The sequence below is a fragment of the Berghia stephanieae genome, chromosome 9 (genome assembly GCF_034508935.2).
Source record: "Berghia stephanieae isolate SIO BIC M18660-M18661 chromosome 9, UCSD_Bste_1.3, whole genome shotgun sequence".
NCBI lineage: Eukaryota > Metazoa > Mollusca > Gastropoda > Nudibranchia > Aeolidiidae > Berghia > Berghia stephanieae.
In genome coordinates, this window is record NC_088368.1 from 35,396,616 (window position 1) to 35,419,910 (window position 23,295).

Below are 23,295 nucleotides of genomic sequence, written 5' to 3' on the forward strand. Positions count from 1 at the left end.
ATTATTATTATTTTAAAATTTATATGATCTAAAAGAATGCCCTTTTTTTCTCTCTCATGCTGAGTTACCACTTTTATGATCAGTCACAGTATGAGATTGCACATAGCTATGAAATAAATAATAATGTGAAGTTGAATGTAAGCTTCAATTTAATTACAAAAACAGATCAAATGAACGTTTTGGATTTCCCCTTTATCAACAAAACAGGATGAATGAAACATTCATCTGTGGCGTTTCATTCATCCTGTTTTGTTGATAAAGGGGAAACCCGAAACGTTCATCTGTGGTGTTTCATTCATCCTGATTTGTTGATAAAGGGGAAACCCGAAACGTTCATTTGATCTGTTTTTGTAATTAAATTGAAGCTTACATTCAACTTCACATTATTATTTATTTCTTCGAGCTTCGAGCAGCAACATTTACATAGCTATGAATGAGACTGTAAATCATTGTAATAAGGAAATTAAGAAATGCGCCAGTCGGAAGTCAAAATTCCAATTTATTATGCCAGGTTTTGATGATTGATTCTTGTCTTTTAAGTAGATAAACAATACCTGAGAAAGAAAAAAAAGGCAACAGTGTCCATGATATACCTTGGAATTTGTAAAGGGATTATTATTATTTTTTATTTTTGATTTAATGTTCCAAATAGGTACAGTGGAACCCTGATAATGCCAACATCGCTAGAAAAATTGGTCGACTTTAAGCAAAGACTTTGGCTTTATTCTGTATCAATGACAATGGAACGCATTTAGATGAAGAACACAAAATTTGGGACCAATAAGAGAAGTTTACTTTAAAGCAGAAGTTGACTTTAACTCACTCAACCCTAACACCGACTATATCCGTAGTATCCCCGGGGTTACTTTTACCCTATACCTATTTATTACATTTTTCCGAGACAAATTATAGGCGTAGTATCAAAAGCTAATGTTTTTAATTCTTGCATGTTAATGATAGTTGAATAGAAATATCTGTCTATGTACATGTTCATTTTTAATACATTTTTTTTTCCAATCTTGAAAAGTAGCAAAAATCTCTAGGAGTGAGTGAGTTAATAGTTTTGGCTATATGCAGATTTCACTGTACTTGGTATTTTGATGATAAATGGGACAATTTGATTTGATTTTCTGAGTTACACACCAAGATGAAATAATGACAAAAAAGAAAGAGAGGAAGAATGGGATATATTTTGATTTGTACAGTTAATTCTTCTTAGTGAGAAGCAATGCAGCTTATTTACTTATGGTGTAATTTGTGTAATACTTTTTTTACAAATAAGACATTTTGGCACAGATTTTACAGTTTTAATTTGGAGTGGATGTTGTGCCTCTAACTTTTATGAAATTATGAAAAGAGTTTTTACTGCTTCGTTATTGTCATCACTGCCACCATCATCATTGATAACGTAGCATTATCATAAGTCACACTTTTGTATTGTTCACCTCATTATAATCAACAAAATCCTCATCTGTCATCCCCACCTTCATCATCATCTTAAGTCTTTGTCACCTTCATCATCATCATCATCATCAACCTTATTTTCACAATCATGTCAAATGACATTGAATTGACAATCATATGAATTTGCTGTGAATGTCAGTTTTTAAAAAGCTTGTTCCCGGTTACACTGCATTCATATCATGCGGCTATGTGGTCTAGTGGTATGACACTCATTTTCGGATCGGAAGGTCCTGGGACTGGATTCGAGCATCACTCCGCGCATAGTTGAGTCCTTGGAAAAGGCTCTTTACTTACATTCTCTCACCGTACACAGGTGTAAAATGAGTACCTGGCCTTTAATAGTGTTGTCTCTGTCGGAAAAAGATTGTATTATTGCCTAACAGGCGTCGTGTCCCATTCTACATGTTACGTGTTGCTCTTGGTCAGGGATCCCTTATAAAGCGCTTTGAGCATGTATAGTGGATATTGCGCGATATAAAAGCTAAAGTTAAAGCTAATTAATTTCATTAATATTGACCGTCAATGAACAACAGTGAAAGGTTCTTTGCTAAATTATTTTTCAAACATATGTATCAGTTAATTTGCGTATTTACATTATTCCACTCGCATGGTGGGCAGGAGGTCACTTTCTGTGTCTCCTATCCCCCTTTATCTGTTTTACGAATTGCTTTCTGTATTTGTCTTGGAATGAAATTACTTTGTTTGTCCTGGGCCTGGCTGAGAGGAAAACAGTCAAATGTGTAGTTTCGGTTTCTTTTTGTATTTTTTTTTCCTTGTAAATCATCTCTCTATTCTGTAATGTAATATATTTGAATATAACAGCTTTAAAAAAGAACAAAATACCTAACACGAAACGTGGGATCATGTGATTTTGTCTAGGTGATCACCTGTTTCCTATTTGAACCAATTCACCTTTGCCTTACTTTTTCTTGAGTGCTTTAATTGTAATTCTAGAATTTTTTTCGACTATCCCATTTTCTTACTTTTTATTGGCGCTGATATGACCTAAATGATTGTGTTGCTGCCACATAAAACCCTTAAAGACAAAACACACTTTCCCCCTGTCATCTTCCTTTTTACTGATGCTGAATTGACCTAGACGGTGCTGCTTTTGAAATATCGTAAATCATCAATGACGGTTGAATCAGTTATGTCGTGTTTGTTTTAGTCAATATTATGATGTAAAATATCTTTTACGATAATTCGTTGTTTTAACAATTTTGTTTGATGTTGTACAGTGTAAATAATGAATAAATTATAGTATTTAAATTGTGATTTGTTTGAATTATTTCAGGGATTTCATGGTGAGCAAGAGGTCTTTTTGTGTCGGCTATCCCACTATATCCAATTTCTGAGCTGCCTTCTGTCTTTGTCTTAGAATTAGAATGGGATTACTTGATTTTGTCTTCGAGTTGTTCCATTTTCTTCCTTTTTACTGGCGCTGATATGACCTAAATTTGGCGCAGGTGCTGTAAAACCCTCAAAAACAAACAAAAAACACATGATGTTGTACAGTGGAAATAATGAATAAAGCGCTTTGAGCACATTTATTTATATTAAAAGCTCAATTGTGGAAAGGGGAGCTCATTCTTGCTGTCTCCTCTATCCGGCTACATCTGTTTTTTCCCTTACTACATTGGTTTTTTTTTTTTTTTGGGGGGGGGGGGGGGTTTGTCCTTGTCTTGAAATGAGATCCATTGGTTTTACTCAGATTCTCTAACCATAGTCAGGTGTCCAATGTATACCTGGACGTTACCAGCGTTGTATCTGTCGAAATAGAAATTGTAATATCACCTTACGGTCCTGGTGTCATGTCTCGTCCTACATGTTAAGTGTTGCTGTTGGCAAGGGAACCTTTGTAAAGCACTTTGAGCACCTTAACTCACTCAATCCTAGAGATTTTTGATACTTTTCAAAATTGGAAAAAAATGTATAAAAAATGAGCATGTGCATAGATACGGTTTTATTCATACCATTAAAATGCAAAAACTAAAAACATTAGCTTTGATACTACGCCTATAATTTGTCTCAAAAAATGTAATAAATAGGCGTGGGGTAAAAGTACACTGGGTAAACTACGGATATAGTCGGTGTTAGGGTTGAGTGGGTTAAGTGGATGTTGCTCTATATAAATGCTCAATGTAAAATTATGTTGAAACAAGCGTGTGATTGCGCCCGGTCATGAGACGCGCAAGCAGTATTATGTGCTCGCAAATTGGCTTCAACAGTCATGACGTCACTTCCCTCGTAATGACGCATAGTAACTGGCTCTAAACTGACGGAACAATGGCAGACGCCCTTATGAAATATTTCTCAGACGAGCATAAAAGTGTATCCAGAAGAGAAAAACATTTTTTAAATGATCATGTTTTTTTCTTTTATACATTCTGATCACAAGACATGAAAAGTTCTAGCCAGCATGAAGAATAAAAAGTACCAACCATCTGCTCGCCGTTGTTGAGCGACGTGACATTAAGCTATTGAATCCAATAGGAAAAATGCTCCAGAGTTGCTGAAGCTATGTAAAACAGCCACAGCAAGAGCTCTCAACAAGGAGTAATAACTATGGAGGAGTTGTAATTGTAAATAGTGTAAATACTAATGTATATATATATATATATATATAAATAAATAAATGTGGACTCGTAATATCATATTTTAGGACTTCTATGTGATAATTATGATGTGAAAAGACCACCATGACGACACTCCATGATTTGACGTTAATATCAGGACAAGAGTTTCTGGTGAGTATAATATTTCATATTTTTAGTGTAAATAAGCGACGTTCTGTTGTTACTGAAGTGTCACTGAATTGTGTCCCTCAAATGACTTTGTCCAAGTTGGCAGCTCTGCAATTACTCTCCTCCTCTCCAATAATAAAGAAAAAGGATTTAGATAAGATGATAATGGAGTGAACAAACCTTTATTCATGAAATGATAAACATTACAGATCATATATATTATGACGATTATTTACAAGGTATGTATCTAATTAATTCTTGATAATACATACACAATTTGTTACAGAGGAAGTAAAATGAATAGCTATTAAATGAATATTAAATATTATTATAGGCACTCATTTGATTAAAACCATGACAAATCTCTCTCTCTCTCTCTCTCTCTCTCTCTCTCTCTCTCTCTCTCTCTCTCTCTCTCTCTCTCTCTCTCTCTCTCCTCACATCTCGTCCTATCACACTGCACTCTCTTCGTAATAATTATCCCTCTTCTCTCTCTCTCTCTCTCTCTCTCTCTCTCTCTCTCTCTCTCTCTCTCTCTCTCTCTCTCTCTCTCTCTCTCTCTCTCTCTCTCTCTCTCTTTCTCCTCACATCTCGCTCTATCACACTGCACTCTCTTTATAATAATCATACTTAATCTCTCCATCCCATTTTCCCTCCTTTTAATAAATCTGGTGCTTAACATTTAGTTTTAAACTTCACTTATAATACTAATATTTGAACAAATTTTTTGAGACATCAGAAAACTGGGATGGATACGGTTTCAGACACCATCAGAGTCGGACGTTGGGGGTGGCTTGGTCATGTCTGCAAGATACCACCGGACTGTTTCCAGAGAGCAGCGTTCGGGCTGACCCACACCGGAAACTGACTCCGACGACCCGGCACTGCCGTCTTCCGGATAAAGATGTCGGACACGGACAAAATACTAAGAATAAAGAGAAGAGCCGCTAGACCTACCCGAGATAGCACTATTTGTTTTTGTTTTTAAGGGTTTTACAGCGCTAGCGACACATCTAGGTCATTATAGAGCCGTTAAAAAGAAGAGAATCGGATAGTAAAATGTCTAACAAGAACAGTAAGACAAAGGGGAATTGTACAATCAGGGAACAGGTGTAGATTTCAAGAGCACATTATTAGTGTACTTAGTTTGAGATCACCTAAAAGTCTCAAGATACGAGCGCAGGATCCCATTAAGAGGAACATAGACAAATGTTTATATTATACATTGAAAACAACAAATACACATATAACAATCCATAACAGAGAGATGATTTACAAGGAATAAAATATCACCTCTCAAAACTTTAACTATACATCTGACTGCTTCCTTCCCAACGAAGGACTCCGACAGGAAAAGGGACAAAACCAAGTTATCTCATTCCAAGACAAAGACAAAAAGCAAGTTGGAAGACAGATTATGGGGTATATAAGACACATTAAGTGACCTCCTTTGCAACTATGGGAGGTCGGGAACCCCACCCAGTGCATAACACGGTATTGACAAGGTAGGTCACAAATGAGAAAAAGAAAGCCGTTTTATAATTGTAATGGTAGCCCTGTTATAATTGATTTTAACCGTCCCCTTGGTCTTGTGCGTAGGAATTCTCTGAATTCTTTTTGTTCTTCTTGCTTTGGTGACGGTTGATGAGCAATTTTTGTAAGGACATGATTGGAGCCTCGACCAGCAGCGTTGCTGGGAATGCCATGAAGTAGGTCATGAAGATGAAGCCGAAAAACAGCAGGAACTGAGGAGTAAATGGGTATTTATTCATATATTATCGCATCGTAGCTTCGACAGCTTCGTATTTATTCATAGTATCGGGTTGGCAGAGGTGGAAAAGCTTTGCATATTAACAACAATAATATGATGATGAATGAATGATGGCAATGACGATAATGACTTTGACGACCACACGAAAGGAGGAGGAGGAGAAAAGGAAGAAAAAGAAGAAGAAGAAGATGATGATGATGATGATGATGATGATGATGATGAAGAAGAAGCTGCTGTTGTTGGTGGTGATGATGATGGAGAATGATGACGACGACGATAACGATGGCGATGACGACGACGAATACATACCAAGAGGGGATCGGTGATAAAGATGGGTCTCTGTGACGTCAGCACATACCACAGGATAATGATGACGTGTAACATGTAAGCCATGTATGTGGTCCGTGCGAATGGAACCAACGGTTTCCATGACAACACTTCGTTCAGAAACCCTGCATCAATAGATTAGAAATTAGTTCAATACGTATCCTGCAGCTACAACATGCTATATGATAAAGAAGGTTTAGATGCTAAAACTTGAATTCATAGTCAAAAATATGTATGAGATTTGGGTAAATTTTTCATGTTTTATTGAGGGAAGGGAATATCGCTTCTGAAGCTAACAAAAACTAAAATTTCACTTTTCTGGTTAGATTTGAACTTTAAAATCCCCCCTTTTTTTGGTTGTTTTGGCACCTGGATTACCCTGACATGACAGATAGACAGAGATAGATAGATAGAGATATATAGATAGATAGAGATAGATAGATAGATAGATACATACATAGATATATAGATATATAGAGGTAGATAGATAGATATATAGAGAGACAGATAGATAGATAGATAGATAGACAGATAGATAGATAGATAGATAGATAGATAGATAGATAGATAGATAGATAGATAGATAGATAGATAGATAGATAGATAGATAGATAGACATATAGATAGATAGATAGATAGATAGATAGATAGATAGATAGATAGATAGATAGATATATAGATAGAGCCTTATTACTTTATTTTCTCTTTGCTAAGAGATTTTATGTGAGCTTCTAAAAAGTCAAGATTTACAGCCACTCTAAATTTTAGGCTAATATTGACTAATAAGCATTGAAGTAATTCAAAATTTGAAAACAAATGCATGCTGAGACTTCTTGGAATTTCATGGAAAGACCATCAAATATATGTCATGTACATGCTCAAATTGAACACTTGGCAGACCCCCAAGAACGTTTGCTTGCTATTGTCAAAAGAAGTAAGTTGTCACTTTTAAATACATTATTTTTCTAGAGTACGACAGTTAAAAGCTTTCCAAATCGATCAATATCAAAAGCTTTCTGAATCTGTTAATATTACATTTCAGTAATGTTTCATTTATAATTAATCAATGTGCGAAACATAGTTCCGTACCTCCGTGTCCAGTAACACACATGACGATCGTCCAGGCCACGCCAAAACCCCAGACAGGTCTAGACAGTGTGTTGTAGAGCACAGCTTGGGTCAAGGACAAAGGGACTTGGTTTGTCTGAAACATGGTGGCCTTGTACAATCCAAACACAACAAACATCGACGTCGGAATGACGAACAGCCAGCCCAGAAGCTGCCACACCTAGATGGATATTGTTTTTTTTTATGGGGGGGGGGGGGGATAAGAAACATGAGTTGCGTGACGTATTTAATGTGAGTATCATTTCGTAAAAGTATATAAAATGGAACAAAAGTGTGATGTCAAAATACTGGTTCCACTCTCCTTAGAAATGTGAAACCCAGTCCTACGAAGGACTGGATACATACACTGTACAACTGATCCTCTGGTTTCAGAGTGATGGCATCTTATTTTTTTAGCCTAAATAAACACTGGTCGTCAATAAAGATCATCCATCCTCGCTCTTTTACGCCCCGTAATCATAAGAATCTGCCTATACATATATTGCATTCTGCTTACTTACTTATCCGTGGCCTGTACTTGTGTGCACGTTGCCTATCATTTGCCCCCACGACGATCTGTCCTCTGCCTCCCTTTGTTGGAATCGTGTTTGTTGATAGCCTCAAACTGGTCAAAAACGTCAACCTCTGACGACCACGAGCTCTTTTTCCCTCTATGTAGCCACTGAGTGTTAGGCTTTCACTTTCAACGTGCGCTCGTCGCCACACGTGCCCAAGAAAGCCCCTTTGCCTTTTTCTGATGGTTTTCACAATATGGATGGGTTTCCCTATTCTATGCAAAACTTCTACGTTTGTTATTCTATCCGACCGTTTGATGTTTAGCAATCTTCTGTACAACCATTCTGCTACTAAAATAGTTATGTTACCTTATGATTCAATATGTAACCTATTCATCGTGAATGCCTTATCTGGTTATACACTTCCAAGGATGGCTGATGGTAAAAAGAAACCCGGAGACCATCTACCGATAAAGAGTTGAAAGTGGATGGCCTAACCCAGAATAATATTGGTGCCCGTGTAGTTGACAGACGGAAGTGGAAGTTCTTGATAGATGCCTCCATGACTCGAGTAAGTACATAAGTAAGTAAGTAAACCTACGATCATCTGGATACGTACCCAATGTATTTCTAGTTTCCTATCCTTGATATAGAGTAGATAACCTGCTAACATCCCGATGAGGTAAGGACTCATTCTGCAGTAGGATGCGTAGTAATATTCTACCATTCCATCGCCCTTTCTGTTTGGTCGACATAGAAAAAAAAGAAAGAAGATGGGACATGGATAATGTTATTTTTTAAATGATATTTTATGGCTATTTTTTATTTAAATTGTCGTCGTCGTCATCATCATCATCATCATCATCATCATCATCATCATCATCATCGTCGTCGTCGTCGTCGTCGTCGTCTCTTAACATATCTGAACCATTTCAACCATAGATTGAAATGGTAAAACATATACTATACCATTGTAACTTGATACATTTATTGCAAACCTAGAGACACAACTTACGGATCTAGTCCCTTCTCCATGACTGTGAATGAAGACGGCGACAGCTGAAGATCGTAGACGATAAAAGCCGTTCCTATAATGGATGCCACTAATGTCACCAGTATGAGGTATATGCCCAATCGTGGTTTTCTGAAGGGACAAAAAATTGAAGTAAAAAAGTGAAAAATGATATATATTGTAGACTCTTGTTCCATTGACCCGTTCCTTACCAACCATAAGGAAATCGCCAAATTAGTCACATCACATCCAATAATTGTCGCATTCTGATTTCATTTGTACATCATGAATTTTTTTTGTTTGTTTGTTATACTTTATATTTATTTATTAAAAATTTGACATTGTGTTGTAGGGCTCATTTTGCTGAACAATAATGTCATGTCCTCGTTGGCTTTCTGTATGAGATAGAAAATGTTGGGTGGGTGTGAAGTGTCGGGGAAAATGTTGACCATGTATAGATTGGAAGGTTAGAAGTGACGAATTCCTGACCCAGTTTGTTTTGTTTTTTTTTTTCATTATCGGAATTAACCAATAATATACACTTACTTGTACAGCAGAACGGCAAAGATTGGACTTATAGCGTATAGTTGTGTGTCCACGGCTAGATACCATAACCACCCCATGCACTGGAAGACAGGAAGGAAAACACAAAAAGATGTTCGTAGTTAATGTGATAATGATGATGGTGGTGATGGTGATGATGATGGTGATGATAATGATGATGATGATGATGATGAGGAGGAGGGGGAGGAGGAGGAGGAGGAGGAGGAGGAGGAGGAGCATCAAGAGGAGGAGGAAAAAGAAGAAGAATAGGAGGAAGAAAGAAAGAAGGAATTAGAATTAAGACTTTCGGCTCCTATCTATAGATAGATAGATAGCCTTTCTGTGGAGCATTATTATGACAATATCATGCTCTATGTAGGCGCCTAAAATGACCGTGTAATTTTAGTCTTTGTTACTTTAAGACACTTTATCTCTTCACCCTAGTAACCAAGGCTGTGTGTGCCCTGTTATTATAACACATACACACTGAGCCCAAGTCTCATACTTTTGACTATGTATTCAATTTTTAGTATCTAAACCATCCCGGTATGCTACTGTTTTGATGCAGTTGGTCACAAATTGCCTACCTGTACGTGGAAAAAGTTATTGATGTATAACAAGTTACGCCACCAAGTGTCTCTGCACCGACCGGGTTCTAGCCCGCCTTGTTTCCAAATGGGACCGTCGTACCAGTAGGGGAAGGTTGTGGTGTATAGTAACATGACTACAGCCATGGCTGGAGTTAATCTGTGGATAGGTGGGTAAGTGAGTAGGTGAGTAGGTTTGTGGATGGATGGGTAGATGGATGGGTGGGTGGGTGGATGGGTTGAGGGACAGATAGGTGGATGGATGGATGGTTCTAGCCCCCCCCCCCCCCTTGTTCCCATGTATGGGACCGTCGTACCAGTAGGGTATTATGTCAAAATGAATAGGTGAAGAAAATTGGCTCAAAGCTAGGTGCTCTATGTTAGAAGGTCTGATAACCGAAAGAAATTATGGGCTTGATTTAACATTGTTGTAGTGGATTATAATATTTTGCGTTCGTTTGAGGGTATTTCCATTACAACAATGAGCCCATACCAATTTGGGTTATCAGACCTGCAAATAAGAATATGTTGGGTTTAAAGCCAGATTATGACACTCACATCTCTTGTTTTTTTTTTTTTTGTTTTTTTTTTTTTTTTTTTTTTTTTGTTTTGTTTTGTTTTTGTTTTTTGGTCTACCATTTCCTTTGTGTCGTAAGCATGCATTAAAATCCATAAATGTGCCAGTGCATGTAACCAGTCGGAAGGTGAAAATTTTGGATTTCCATTGTTTTGCAATTTCTGAAAGAATATTCTCCCCAGAGCATTTTAATCTTTATTTGACGTAAATCGGGTGATTTTTCATGAAGTTATGGTCAGATGTATGGGAAAGGAATCCAGCAACTTTTCTCAAATTTCATTCTTTTTCAACTTCGCTAGCTGTAAAAAAAAAGTTTTTAGAAGTGAACTTAAGCTTTAATATTTCCCGAAGATGCACAAAAAGGGTTGATTTAATCATTTACGACAAGAACTCATTTTTGATAAAAATTGACCTTCTCACAAAACTTGACAATATCTCCGTTCAAATATTTTACACCATCCGACTGATTGCGTCATTCACTGTAACAAATACACGATCATGAGTCATCAATCGTGCTTAATGATCTGCTCACTCGAAAAGCGACGAGGTTCACCTCAATATGATGATACTGTTTTGAGGTGATTGAATACATCTGGGATTCTCTACACACATGCTTCAAAGTTTTTTAAAAAAAAAGATAAAGTCGAGATAATAACATGGCCATCCTTACCTCATATACCTGTAGATATAGAATAAATGCCATCTCATTTTCCCTTTGAAATACTTCAAGGTGTGCATTAAGTTGTAGCAGACGAGAATACCACTAAAGAAAAAGGAATGAAGAGAAGATATATTGTTTTAAATGGATAAAATAAATCAATCTTCTACATTCATTTAGCGCGTTTTCAAGGTTTTTGTCATGCCCATTGCGCTTTTCAATTTGTTAAGACTAGCGAATAATAATACATGCGATTTTTTTCTTTTGGATATAATTCTGATCTCATTTGAACTTACTTTTTCTTAAGTATACTTGCTCTAAATCTTTTAACTAGTCTCACTCACTCACTCACTCACTCACTCAACATCCAGCGTCGTCCTCATTGACGTTGGCTGCCCGCACTCTGTGATGACAAAAGTCCGCCCATTCTCTTCGTCTGTTGACGGTATACTATAATTCTCTTCCATTAATCTCTATCCATTCTAAAATGTTTTTTTTAAATATAACTATCTAGGCCTAGCTAGGTCTTCTCCTCCTTCGTTTGCCCTCCATTTCCCCCTGTATCACAGCTTTCATCAGCGTGCATGTGTTTAGGCATAATATAGTCTATAATCTTTATATTTAAAATTGCTATGGTGCTGAAAATACTTCAAAGTGTGGGAAGTGCAGGAAAATCGATTTTTTATAAAAGCAAATAAATGAACTGTTCATCACGTTTTATTTCAACAAAAATACTTATTCATTTTTGTAAATAAATATAAAAAATAAATAAATAAAATAAAATTCCCTTTATACATCCCATAGGGGAAATTTGTCTTTAGGGTCTATTCCAAGGGAAGACTGGAATAACCCAGGCGTCAGCCGCAGTGCAGCGCCGCAAATTGCGCTAGGGCGCGGTGACTTGCTCAAGGCCACACAGCGCAGTGGGTAATCGAACACGGTACCTTTCGAGTACGAAGCAAAGACCGTACCGCTGAGCCACGCTGCCCCCTAGCTTTGAAGTGATTGGCCACATTAACATCGAGACACGTTTTGATGGATTATCAATACCACTCACCTGAAGCACAGAAAACTGTCACAGCCAAATGTACCATTGACAAACAGTTGATACAAGATGTACGGAACGGTCAATTGGGCGTATGAAACAAAGTTTTCTGTGGATGGATGGATGGATGGAATGATGGATGGATGGAGTTTAAAAGAGGTACATGCCGACTAAAACTATACGGGTTCGGTTCCATTTACTCCAACTAACATCATACCTTCTTTTCACCGAAAGAAGAGTAAATACTTTTATGCTTTGACAATTGAAACTGATAATATCAAGGCTTCCCTCTCTCTCCATTTCTCTCCCTCACTCTCTCTCTCTCTCTCTCTCTCTCTCTCTCTCTCTCTCTTTCTCTTTCTCTCTCTCTCTCTCTCTGTCTCTCCCCTCCCCCCTCTCTCTCTCTCTCTCTCTCTGTCTGTCTCTGTCTCTCCCCCCCCCCCCCCCCCTCTCTCTCTCTCTCTCCCTCTCTCTCTCTCTCTCTCTCACACTTTATCTCTCTCAAATTCTCTCCTCCCCCTCTCTCTCTCACACTTTATCTCTCTCAAATTATCTCCTCCCCCTCTCTCATTCTCTCTCTCTCTCTCTCTCTCTCTCTCTCTCTCTCTCTCTCTCTCTCTCTCTCTCTCTCTCTCTCTCTCTCTCCCTTCTTCCTACTTTTCTCCTTCCCTTTTTAAGTAAATAAAATAAGTAAATTCCCTTTATTTATCCTACAGAAAAATGTGTCCGTGATAACTTATGTATATGCTAGGGCATATTGATGTTACCCATAGTAATAGGTCGTTTGAGTTGGGAACAACTTGTATAGAAATTATGAAGGAGGAGGCAAGATTTTCCAGTAATCCCTCGTATAAATCTAATGTTGCGTCATAGAATTACCATGGTAAATGGTGCTGCTCGAAGCTCGAAGAAATACATAACAATGTGAAATTGAATGTAAGCTTCAATTTAATATACGAAAACAAATAAAATGGACGTTTCGGGTTTTCCCTTTATCAACAAAACAGGATGAATGAAACACTACAGACGAATGATATAATATGATAGTGGCGTTGTTAAAGATTCATCTTAACAACGCAACTTCTACATTATTTCATTCATCCTGTTTTGTTGATAAAGGGGAAACCCGTAACGTCCAGTTTATCTGTTTTCGTATATTAAATTGAAGCTTACATTCAAATTCACATTGTTACTCATAGAATTACCAGCACGCTTTGAGGTGAGGAGTATAGTGTGTCCTATGATAATCCAGGAAATGGTAAAGAACCTCAGGCCGTGAATACACGCCATGGCATCCTCTTTGCCTGTCGTGTCCATCAGCTTGACGAAGTTCGTCTTCAAGGAGAAACACAGCAATACCTGAATTGACATCTCTGTGGATATGGGGAATAGAAGAAAATAAAAAGACATTCTAAAAAAGAGTTGAAAGAATTTTTTTTTGTTTAAATCTTAACCCCCAAGGACCCCCCCCCCCTCCCCGAATAAAAAAAAGAATAAAAATGAAATATATTTTAAAAATTCTCTTTATTTAACCCAGACGCCCGCCGCAGTGGCAACGCCGCATAGGGAAAGGTGATATGCTCAAAGTCACACAGCGCGGTGAGAGTATCGGAGAAAATAAAAAAAAAATCTGTAAAAACCCACCATTTTTTTTCTTAAAGTTCAAACACTAATTCGCTGGAAACAAAGATGGTTTCTTTTTTCCTCCCCATTTATATTCAATCATCACGTGACATACTTTCTCGTAACCTGTTGCTGTATGCTTGGGAAGGAGTAAGAGGTTGATAGTCGGATGAGACCTCGTGATTTGCCGGAAATGAATGAAGATGACTGTTTTGGTTTTCATGGTTGACGTTCACACCTCCCCGGCCATTTCTTTCAACTGCAACAAAATGAAAAACAGGGAATAGATAGAATGAAGTTAACGTCACTCTGGTCTTTGTTATTGTTTCTTTTTTGTTTCTTTTGCCATCCACGTTTATGAGTAGTTGTCGCTTAACTGGATTATCCAGACATGGTGACACACAGTTTTGTGTGTTGGTCCGTTATACTTCCGGATGGCAATGTTATTGGCTTCTTAGCCAAGCGCATATATATATATATATATATATATATATATATATATATATATATATATATATATATATATATATATATATATATATATATATATCAGTAATAGGGCTTTAAATGGACCAAGTCTTTAAGTAACAATTATATAATGGAAATTACACATTGCATATTAAAAAAAAAGGATCAACAATAACTTTTTCTGTTAAAAAATCAGACAATTTATATTTCTTCGTGATTTTTATCATATCTTGAAAAAAACAAAAACTGACCCCTCCCATAAAGCCAAAAAAAAAAGTTAAATGAGCCACCAAAAATACAACAAAAAGAAGAAAAGACCCCCCCCCCCCCCCCCTTAAAAAATTAAAAAAAAAACAAAAAATGTATTAAAATCATCGCCCACAACAACAAAAAATAACAATAAAATAAAAGTACCTCCAACTCCCCCCCCCCCCAAAAAAAAAAAATAACAAACCAACAGACAAAAAAAGCAGGAAAAAAATTACCCCAAGATCGACCAAATTCCTCCCCTCCCCCAGTCCCAGGCAAAAAATTTGCCCCCTAAAAATACAACTAATAACAAGAAGAAAAAAACACAACAAAAGAAATAAATACCTTCGGCTTTCTCCTCTTCAGACCAAGGGATGGGAACCACCACGGGATAAGCAAAATCCACTAGCGTGGCAACCAGCGCTAGCGCCACCAGGAATAGGACGAATGTTCTGGAATGTAATGCAAGATAGTTTTGAGGTTGGAGGCACGGGAAGGGGGGGGGAGTGGGGGGGGGGGGGCGAGGTCCCCACCGCCTTGAATAGATATTCTGCCACATTTTGAATTCACACGTATTTAAATTATTGGCCAGAAAACTCGTCCTTCAAATATCGATCGATTGAAATGACCCCCATCTTGGTAAAAAAAAAATAAATAACGAAAAGAAAAGAAACTCTCAAACATGGGATTTGCGAAGCCCCGTGTTGAAAGTTTTCGCCAAGATGAGGGTCATTTTAGTCGATCGATATTTGAAAGAGGAGTTTTCTGTCCAAAACTTGCATTTTTTCTGAACTAAATTTTGGAGACTATAGTTGAAGTAAAAAGGATTAGAACATCAACATCTGGATTAGAGTGTCAACATTTGGGATAGAACATCAACATTTGGCTTAGAGCAGCAACATTTAGGTTAGAACATCAACATCTGGGTTAGAATGTCAACATTTGGGATAGAACAACATCTGGCTTTGAACAGCAACATTTGGGTTAGAACATCAACATTTGAGTTAGAACATCAACATTTGAGCTAGAACATCAACATTTTGCTGAGAACATCAACATTTGGGTTAGAACATCAATGTTTGGGTTAGATCATCAACATTTTACTGAGAACAACATTTAGGTTAGGACATCACCCTTTGCTATTGTCCGTTTAACGCTAAGAAAACTGGGATAAACTCCAGGCTTGGAAAGACTACGACAGTTTGACGGAAGGAGATAGTATGTACTTACAATCCAAAAATAGCCCAGCCATCCATTGATTGGTCATGGTGACATACCACTGACTTGCCAGGGAATAAGTCACTGACGTTGAATTTCTCCAAGACTGTGGACGATTTGTAAGGATAAATTATTATAAATGAGTGGAGATATGGGGTGATGAATGGGTGGTTTAACATTTATTGAAGAACACAGTATGTGCTATTTGGTTACCATTATATACTGTGTTTTTTAAAACAACGGCAGTATTGTAATATATTGAAGTTGTTTAGCTATGTGCGAATGTAATTGTTCGGCTGTGAGTTCTTTATATCTAGAGTTACGCATTTTGTGTTATGCATGTTTTGCATGTGAGTGTGAATGTTGACTGCGCGAACGTATAAGTCATAAGTATAAGCAGTCTTTATTCCTTAGGAACATCGTAAGACGATGATTGTTTTGTGTTAAGTTAGTTACTGAAAGAACTTCGTCCGAGCTGGTCGTATTTACATACTGTATTTGTTTTTAAATTTCCATAATTATTATGATTGATAATAAATAATTTGAATTAACGAGGTCTCAGCTGAGTCGTTACAGGTGGATGACTGGATAGGTGGCTAAATGGCCGGGTGGATGCTGAGTAGATGGGTGAGTGGATGGGCGGGTGGATGGGTGGGTGGGTGGGTGGGTAAAGGATAGATGAATATCTTGAAGGGCCAAGAATAACCTGGCCATCCATCGATTCGTTATTGTGACAAACCAGTGACTTGTCTGGGAATGTGTCACTGACGTTGACTTTCTTACAGACAGGGATGGGGTTGACGGGTGGTGGTGGGGGGGGGGGGTGTATGGATGCATTATGCTTGGGTAGATAGGTGATGGATGGATGGGTGGGTGGGTTTCTGGATTGATGGGTGGATGCTGGATGGATGAGTTAGTGGATGGGTAGGTGGTAGGGCATAGGGTAGATGGACATCGACGATAGGTGACATAAATTTATTATGCTATGGATAGATGAACCATGGAATTGTGACAAGAACAATAATGATTGGATTATTGTACTCGAATGATACAACTCCACGTGTACATATTTATAGGTCTAGTAACTCAAATTGTTATGGTCTCATTGTTTTAATGGAAATGGTTTTAAGCCGACGCAAGATATTATTAAATCAAGCCCATAATTGCGTTCGGTCATCAGATAAGTACAAATACGTGCACCTAGATACAACTACAATGGAAAAAAGTTGAGTTTTTATATAGCGCAATATCCACAAAAAATGCTCAAGGAGCTTAATAAGGGGTCCCTGACCAAAAGCAACACTTAACATGTAGGACGAGACATGACGCCTGTTAGGCGATATTACAATTTTTTCCGACAGAGACAAAGCTGTTAACGGCCAGATACTCATTTTACACCTGAATACGGTGAGAGAATGTGAGTAAAGAGCCTTTTCTAATGACTCAACTATGCGTTGAGCAAGGCTCGAACCCAGGACCGATCCTAAAGCGAGTGCCATACCACAAGACCACATAGTCGCACGAAATAGTTTAATTTTAGTGCCCAGAATTTTTCTTTAATGCTTTTAGTCATTCAATTTAAATTGGATACATTCTTACTTCCTTCCAGTAATTGGTAAACCTCGGCTTGAGTGCAGGCATCCGGGACACACATCCCTTCTTGGCTTGATATGTCGATGGCATCGGAGTTGGCGTCCTCGTATACCTGGTCATAGTGGAAGGGGATGGTGATGGTGGTGGTGGTGGTGGTGGTGTGGTGTGGTGTGGTGGTGGTGGTGGTTGGTGGTGGTGGTGGTGGTGATAGTAGTTGTGGTTGGTCGCGGTTGTGGTGGTTTTGGTGATAATGGTAGGAGTTGTGGTGGTGGTAGTTGTGGTTGGTGGCGGTTGTGGTGGTTTTGGTGGTGAAGGTAGAAGTTGTGGTGGAGGTGGTGGTGGTGGTAGTGGTGGTTGGTTGTGGTGGTGAATGTGGTGGTTGTGGTGGTGGCGGTGATGTTAATGATGATAATTGATGACGAGATGATGATGACAACGGCGACGACTACAACGACGATGCTGCTGCTGCTGCTGTTGCTGCTGCTGATGATGATGATAATAATATAATAATGATGATGATGATGATAATAATAATGATGATGATAATGATGATGATGATGATGATGATGATGATGATGATGATGATGATGATGATGATGATGATGATGATGATGATGATGATGATGATGTTAATGATGATAATTGATGACGAGATGATGATGACAACGGCGACGACTACAACGACGGTGCTGCTGCTGCTGCTGTTGCTGCTGATGATGATGATGATAATAATATAATAATGATGATGATGATGATAATAATAATGATGATGATAATGATGATGATGACGATGATGATGATGATGATGATGATGACGATGATGATGATGATGATGATGATGATGATGATGATGATGATGATGATGATGATGATGATGATGATGATGATGATGATGATGATGATAATTGATAATCCAAAGGGGGGGATACTTGGAACATTATTTGCTTACACTTAAAGTCGCTAGACAGAACTGGCCACGCAGTGTGACATTGACTCCCTCTGTAGACTGGGTAGCTCTGAGGTCCCGACATTCGTAAAAGTCGCCAAAGCTACGGATGTGAGCTTCTAATATTCCTGCTTGTGGTTTGCCCCACGAATCTAACACTGAAGATAAAAAAAAATTATCAAATTGTAATTGTTAGTAATAACCGACACACATCCAAAGAAGAGGAAACATGTCAAAAAAACAAAACAAAACAAAAACAACAAACAAACAAACAAACAAAAAAAAACGAACAAGCGGAACGGAAGCATGAGCTTTTATTATTTTTTTTTTCACTTAAAATTGATAATTTATATTGTAAAGTGCCCAGAGCTTGTGTTTTACACGAGAATGAGCGCTGTATAAATGTGTATTATTATTATTATTATTATTATTATTATTATTATTATTTATTATTATTATTATTATTATTATTATTATTATTATTATTAGCAAAACTATTGGCCAACTCTTTTCTGGTCCGTAAAGTTAAAAGGCATTACATAGTCCCAGCTAAAGAACCCGGGTATTAGGCTTCACGTGAAGTCGTAATGACGCATAGTAACTTAGTAACCGGTTCTAAACTATCGGAACAATGGCGGACGCCCTTTTGGAATACTTCTCCGACGAGCATAAAAGTGTATCCAAAGGAGAAAAACATTATAAATCTGATCATGTTTTGACTTTTATACATTCTGATCACATGACATGTGAAAAGGTTCTAGCCAACATAAAGAATAAAAAGTGCCGATTTTCTTTGTTTAGAACCAAGCTACTCGTTGCTGGGCGGACGTGACATCAGACTATTGAATCCAATCCTTGTTATTGTTAGCGGCTGTGTTGTTATTCCTACTATTGTTGGTGTTATTGTTTTTGTTGTTGTTGATGACGATGATGACGATGATGATGATGATGTCTTTTGTCTTTGTGATTCTTTTTATCATCTTTACTTGTGGAAATATGGACTAATTTTGTCACAAAGGCCGGAGAATGAATAAAAACATACAAACAAAACAAAACAAAAAAGAAAACCCAAAAAGAAAGAAAACAAAAACAAAGCACAAATGACACAAAACAATAACAAATTATACAACAACCCCCACCCCCTCCCACTAAAAAGCTACCTACTTTGTAAGGCCCATTCTTCCCCGCGTAGACTTCCGTCAAAGAAGGCCACTATTTGTTGTCGACACTGTGGTGAGAATGCTGATGGTGGTGTTGTTGATGTCGTTTGTGACGACTTCCGGTTGGAGCTGCTGTTGTGGTAGGGCGACCCTGACTCTGGGTATCGAAGCGACGAGACAAAGCTATCGTCGCTGAAAGGAAAATGAAAACATTTTTTGATTGTACAATAGTGCTCAAAGTGCTTTGCAATGGGTTTCAAACCAACAGCAATACTTAACATGTAGGAATGGACATGACGCCTATGTGGCTATTAATGGCCAAGTACTCATTTTACACCTGAATACAGTGAGAGAATGTGAGTAAAGAACATTTTTTCAAAGACTCAACAAAGTCAAACCGTCCCTCTTATAAAACACGTAAGAGCGTAAGATTTTGAAGACATGTAACATTTTATTTTAATTTTGTTCACCAACGTAAGTTTGAATGTATAACCCCAGGTCCATTTAGCAGGACTACTCTACCGTACTCTGGAAAAATCCATATTTAAAAATTTGGCCAAAAAACTCGTCCTTCAAATTAGATATCGATCGATTTGAACGCCCTTCATCTTGGCAAAAACTCTCAAACCTGGGACTTTGCCAGTCCGGGATAGCATTGAATACAAAATAGCCCTTGTCTGCTTTAGTTTTATTTGAGTCTTCTGTCCCCCTCTACATTCAACACTTACTCCAAGTACCTCTTAGATCCCACGATTTAAGATTGTTAGCATCTCCTAAAACTAAACTTAAATACTTTGGCGATAGGTCTCTTATGAAATTCGGACCCACGATTTGGAATGCTCTCCCTCAATCTGTGAAATTTTCGAGCTCAATAGATAATTTAAAAAAAACAACAACAAAAAACAAAACAAACTGAAAACATGTCTTTTCAGAAAATATTTACTTAATTGAATTTTAAATGTATTGTAGATATGTGACTTTTGTATTGATGATGTTTTTGATGCCCGTTTTATGCTCTTAATGTTTTGATATTGGCTGATTTGGACGTGCAATATTATTGTTACCTGGGTAAACAATGTCCTCTTTTTTTTTAAAAAAGCCCTTTGAGGTTTCGACGAAAGGAATTATAGAAATATGCTTCTTCTTCTTCTTCTTCTTCTTCTTCTTCTTCTTCTTCTTCTTATTATTATTATTATTATTATTATTATTATTATTATTATTATTATTATTATCATTATTATTATTATTATTATTATTATTATTATTATTATTATTATATTATTATTATCTTCTCTGAAAAAGCCATAAATTTATGCCCATTAGCCATGGATCCATATTATTACATCATCAAGAATACCAAAATCAACATGAATTTAAAATATCTCATTTTTCTCTCAAACAATTTCGGAACAGCAACCATGCGACAAAAAATTGCAAGGTCGACTGGAGTGAGATCAATCTCTCACTGTTTCAGTAAATATAGATTATCCTATTTTTTAAAAAGTCATTTTCCTTTAATGGTGTGCAACCTGGATCATGAAAGCTTGTTGAGGAATTTTTGACGATTTTGTTTCATGCAATCACATTACACAAAAAAAAAAAGATTTGTGTCGCACTTTTGGTTGCCACCCAATGTCTCCTCTTGTTGGTGGAAAAGCCTGGCAACTTCTCCCCCAGTTTCGAGGAGTCGACGTCCTCGCCCCCTTCGAGGGATTGAATCCGTCAAAAACTGACTTCCATCTCATATTTGCAGCTCTACCCAAAGTCAGGGTAGCTACGTACAAGGGTTTCCGGGACTTATTTCGGCTCGAAACAGCGGCACCGTCCATTATACGTTTGAGAGGGGTATCCTCATTCCCTCTCTCTTTGATCTTATAAAGCCAGTTGTTTGTACTCGTCTCCCGTCGGATATCGGGGGACTGGATTGGTGCCTTTATCGAGCTGCAGTTCCCCGTTCGCTCCCTTCGTCACGAGGGTGAGGTCAGGAGTATACTCCTTTGTATGATGGGTGCTCCTGAATGTACCCTCGGCCGAAGGATCATACACTAGGTGCAGATCGTTACAGTTCATCCACGAGTGAAGTTGTCTACCTGCCTCATCGCAGTCTCAGTAGTCCCACTCGTGGTGGTGATGTGCAAATACAGCCCATCTACGTCCACGGAAATTCTATTCACCCCGTTGCTGTCCGTAACGCTCTCTATCACCCTTACCTTCGAAGGTTCTTTCGCGTAAACGCTAACACCTCCCTTGAGCCTCGAAGTGTCCTCTCGCTGGATCACCACCTGGGATCTGGACTCTAAAAGATTGCGCGCCTGAGTGAAGTGGCCAGTAGTTTTGATAAAAGCTCATTTTGGTCATACTCTGACTCTCCATATTGAGGGACAATTTATTGTGCATCTGATCGCTGACCCCGATATCGCATTTTCCAGCTAAAGATACGCCTATGTTGGGAGGTTCGCTTATTTCACAACCGCGCCGAAGACCCTGGCGACACGATCGCGGTAGTATTTAATTTGGCTAGGCTGTTGATAAAGGGGATACCCGAAACGTTAAAATTATCTGTTTCCGTTTATTAAAATTAAGCTTATATTCACTTTCACATTGTTATTTACACAAGCAATATACAGAGAAATAAAGAAGAAGTGAAATAAACCAAATAAACTCAAAACTCACCCATTTCTGTATTGTCGTACAAGATCTTCCATGGCACCGGTCACGGACATAGACATACTCTGTCGTGTTAGGTCATCAAACGACGACGACGAGGATCTATCCTGAGCTTTCCTGAACATACGGGGCACATCTCTGATAATATCATCATAGGCCATAGAATCTGTGTAGGGATTATGCGCCCTGCTTCCAAAAGTCGTGTGTAGCACAATACACAGTATTAAGAGAAGATTGTGTGCTCGCAGAAAACGCATAATGTTTCCCATTGTGTCTGATGTGAAATAATAACAAAATGAACTTAATCTTGAATTCAATATTTTTTAAAGCTTTAAAATAATCTCCTTTTGAATTGAAGAATTGTTTTAATCCATGTAAGATTATTTTTACATTACATCATAATATCCAGAATCGTCTGATGCTGCCATTAAACACAAAGAATCTTGTTTGACAATTATTAAATATTCACAAAGATGAAGAACTACATTGAACAATGTTATAAACTTTCGAGTAATGCATTTTTGAATGTTTGAATGTCTTGTATAATTCTGGAAAGAAAAACAGATAAAGTTAAAAAAAATTAAATGATACTAATAAAACAGAATGAAAATTTGTCAAAATGATACAACATATTATAGCTAAAAGTATCATCTACATTTCCTTCTTAATATCTACAGTTAATTAATTATTGGACTAAGTTCAACTATGTAAGTGTGAAAGTCAAAAGAAATTCAACTCGACAACAGCGACACTGACAATAACAAATTGATGAAGGGTTTCAAGAGCAGCTCATTTTAGTATCGATTGGGCATAGGCCTTGGAACATTATGCATACGTACTTAATTGATAATAAATAGAAAACAATAATGAATTTGCAGAGTTGAGATTTTAGCTGAAGGGATATATATATATATATATATATATATATATATATATATATATATATATATATGTGTGTGTGTGTGTGTGTGTGTGTGTGTGTGTATCGATGAGACATAGAGATTGATTTAATTGACAATTA

The 23,295-nt window shown here is 37.5% G+C and overlaps 1 protein-coding gene across 3 annotated transcripts in view; it reads right to left on the reverse strand.

Moving 5' to 3' along the window:
- Nucleotides 1-4,374: 4,374 nt before the first annotated feature.
- LOC144980125 (O-acyltransferase like protein-like) overlaps nucleotides 4,375-23,295 on the reverse strand; it is a 22,044-nt gene continuing 3,123 nt past the window's right edge. For 2 of the 3 annotated variants that reach the window (XM_078927669.1, XM_078927671.1), the window contains 17 exons: nucleotides 22,281-22,822; nucleotides 19,612-19,799; nucleotides 18,451-18,605; nucleotides 17,508-17,613; nucleotides 15,921-16,014; nucleotides 15,036-15,142; nucleotides 14,089-14,232; nucleotides 13,556-13,723; nucleotides 12,363-12,459; nucleotides 11,318-11,410; nucleotides 10,071-10,230; nucleotides 9,487-9,566; nucleotides 8,944-9,072; nucleotides 8,548-8,668; nucleotides 7,396-7,594; nucleotides 6,289-6,431; nucleotides 4,375-5,953 (listed from right to left, as the gene is read on the reverse strand). In XM_078927669.1, the coding sequence (XP_078783795.1) occupies nucleotides 5,780-5,953; nucleotides 6,289-6,431; nucleotides 7,396-7,594; nucleotides 8,548-8,668; nucleotides 8,944-9,072; nucleotides 9,487-9,566; nucleotides 10,071-10,230; nucleotides 11,318-11,410; nucleotides 12,363-12,459; nucleotides 13,556-13,723; nucleotides 14,089-14,232; nucleotides 15,036-15,142; nucleotides 15,921-16,014; nucleotides 17,508-17,613; nucleotides 18,451-18,605; nucleotides 19,612-19,799; nucleotides 22,281-22,543 (2,421 nt within the window). In that variant the 5' untranslated portion in view covers nucleotides 22,544-22,822 and the 3' untranslated portion in view covers nucleotides 4,375-5,779. Of the gene's footprint in view, nucleotides 5,954-6,288; nucleotides 6,432-7,395; nucleotides 7,595-8,547; nucleotides 8,669-8,943; nucleotides 9,073-9,486; nucleotides 9,567-10,070; nucleotides 10,231-11,317; nucleotides 11,411-12,362; nucleotides 12,460-13,555; nucleotides 13,724-14,088; nucleotides 14,233-15,035; nucleotides 15,143-15,920; nucleotides 16,015-17,507; nucleotides 17,614-18,450; nucleotides 18,606-19,611; nucleotides 19,800-22,280; nucleotides 22,823-22,949; nucleotides 23,019-23,295 lie in introns of those variants that run through there. The other variant, XM_078927672.1, reaches the window with a different exon arrangement.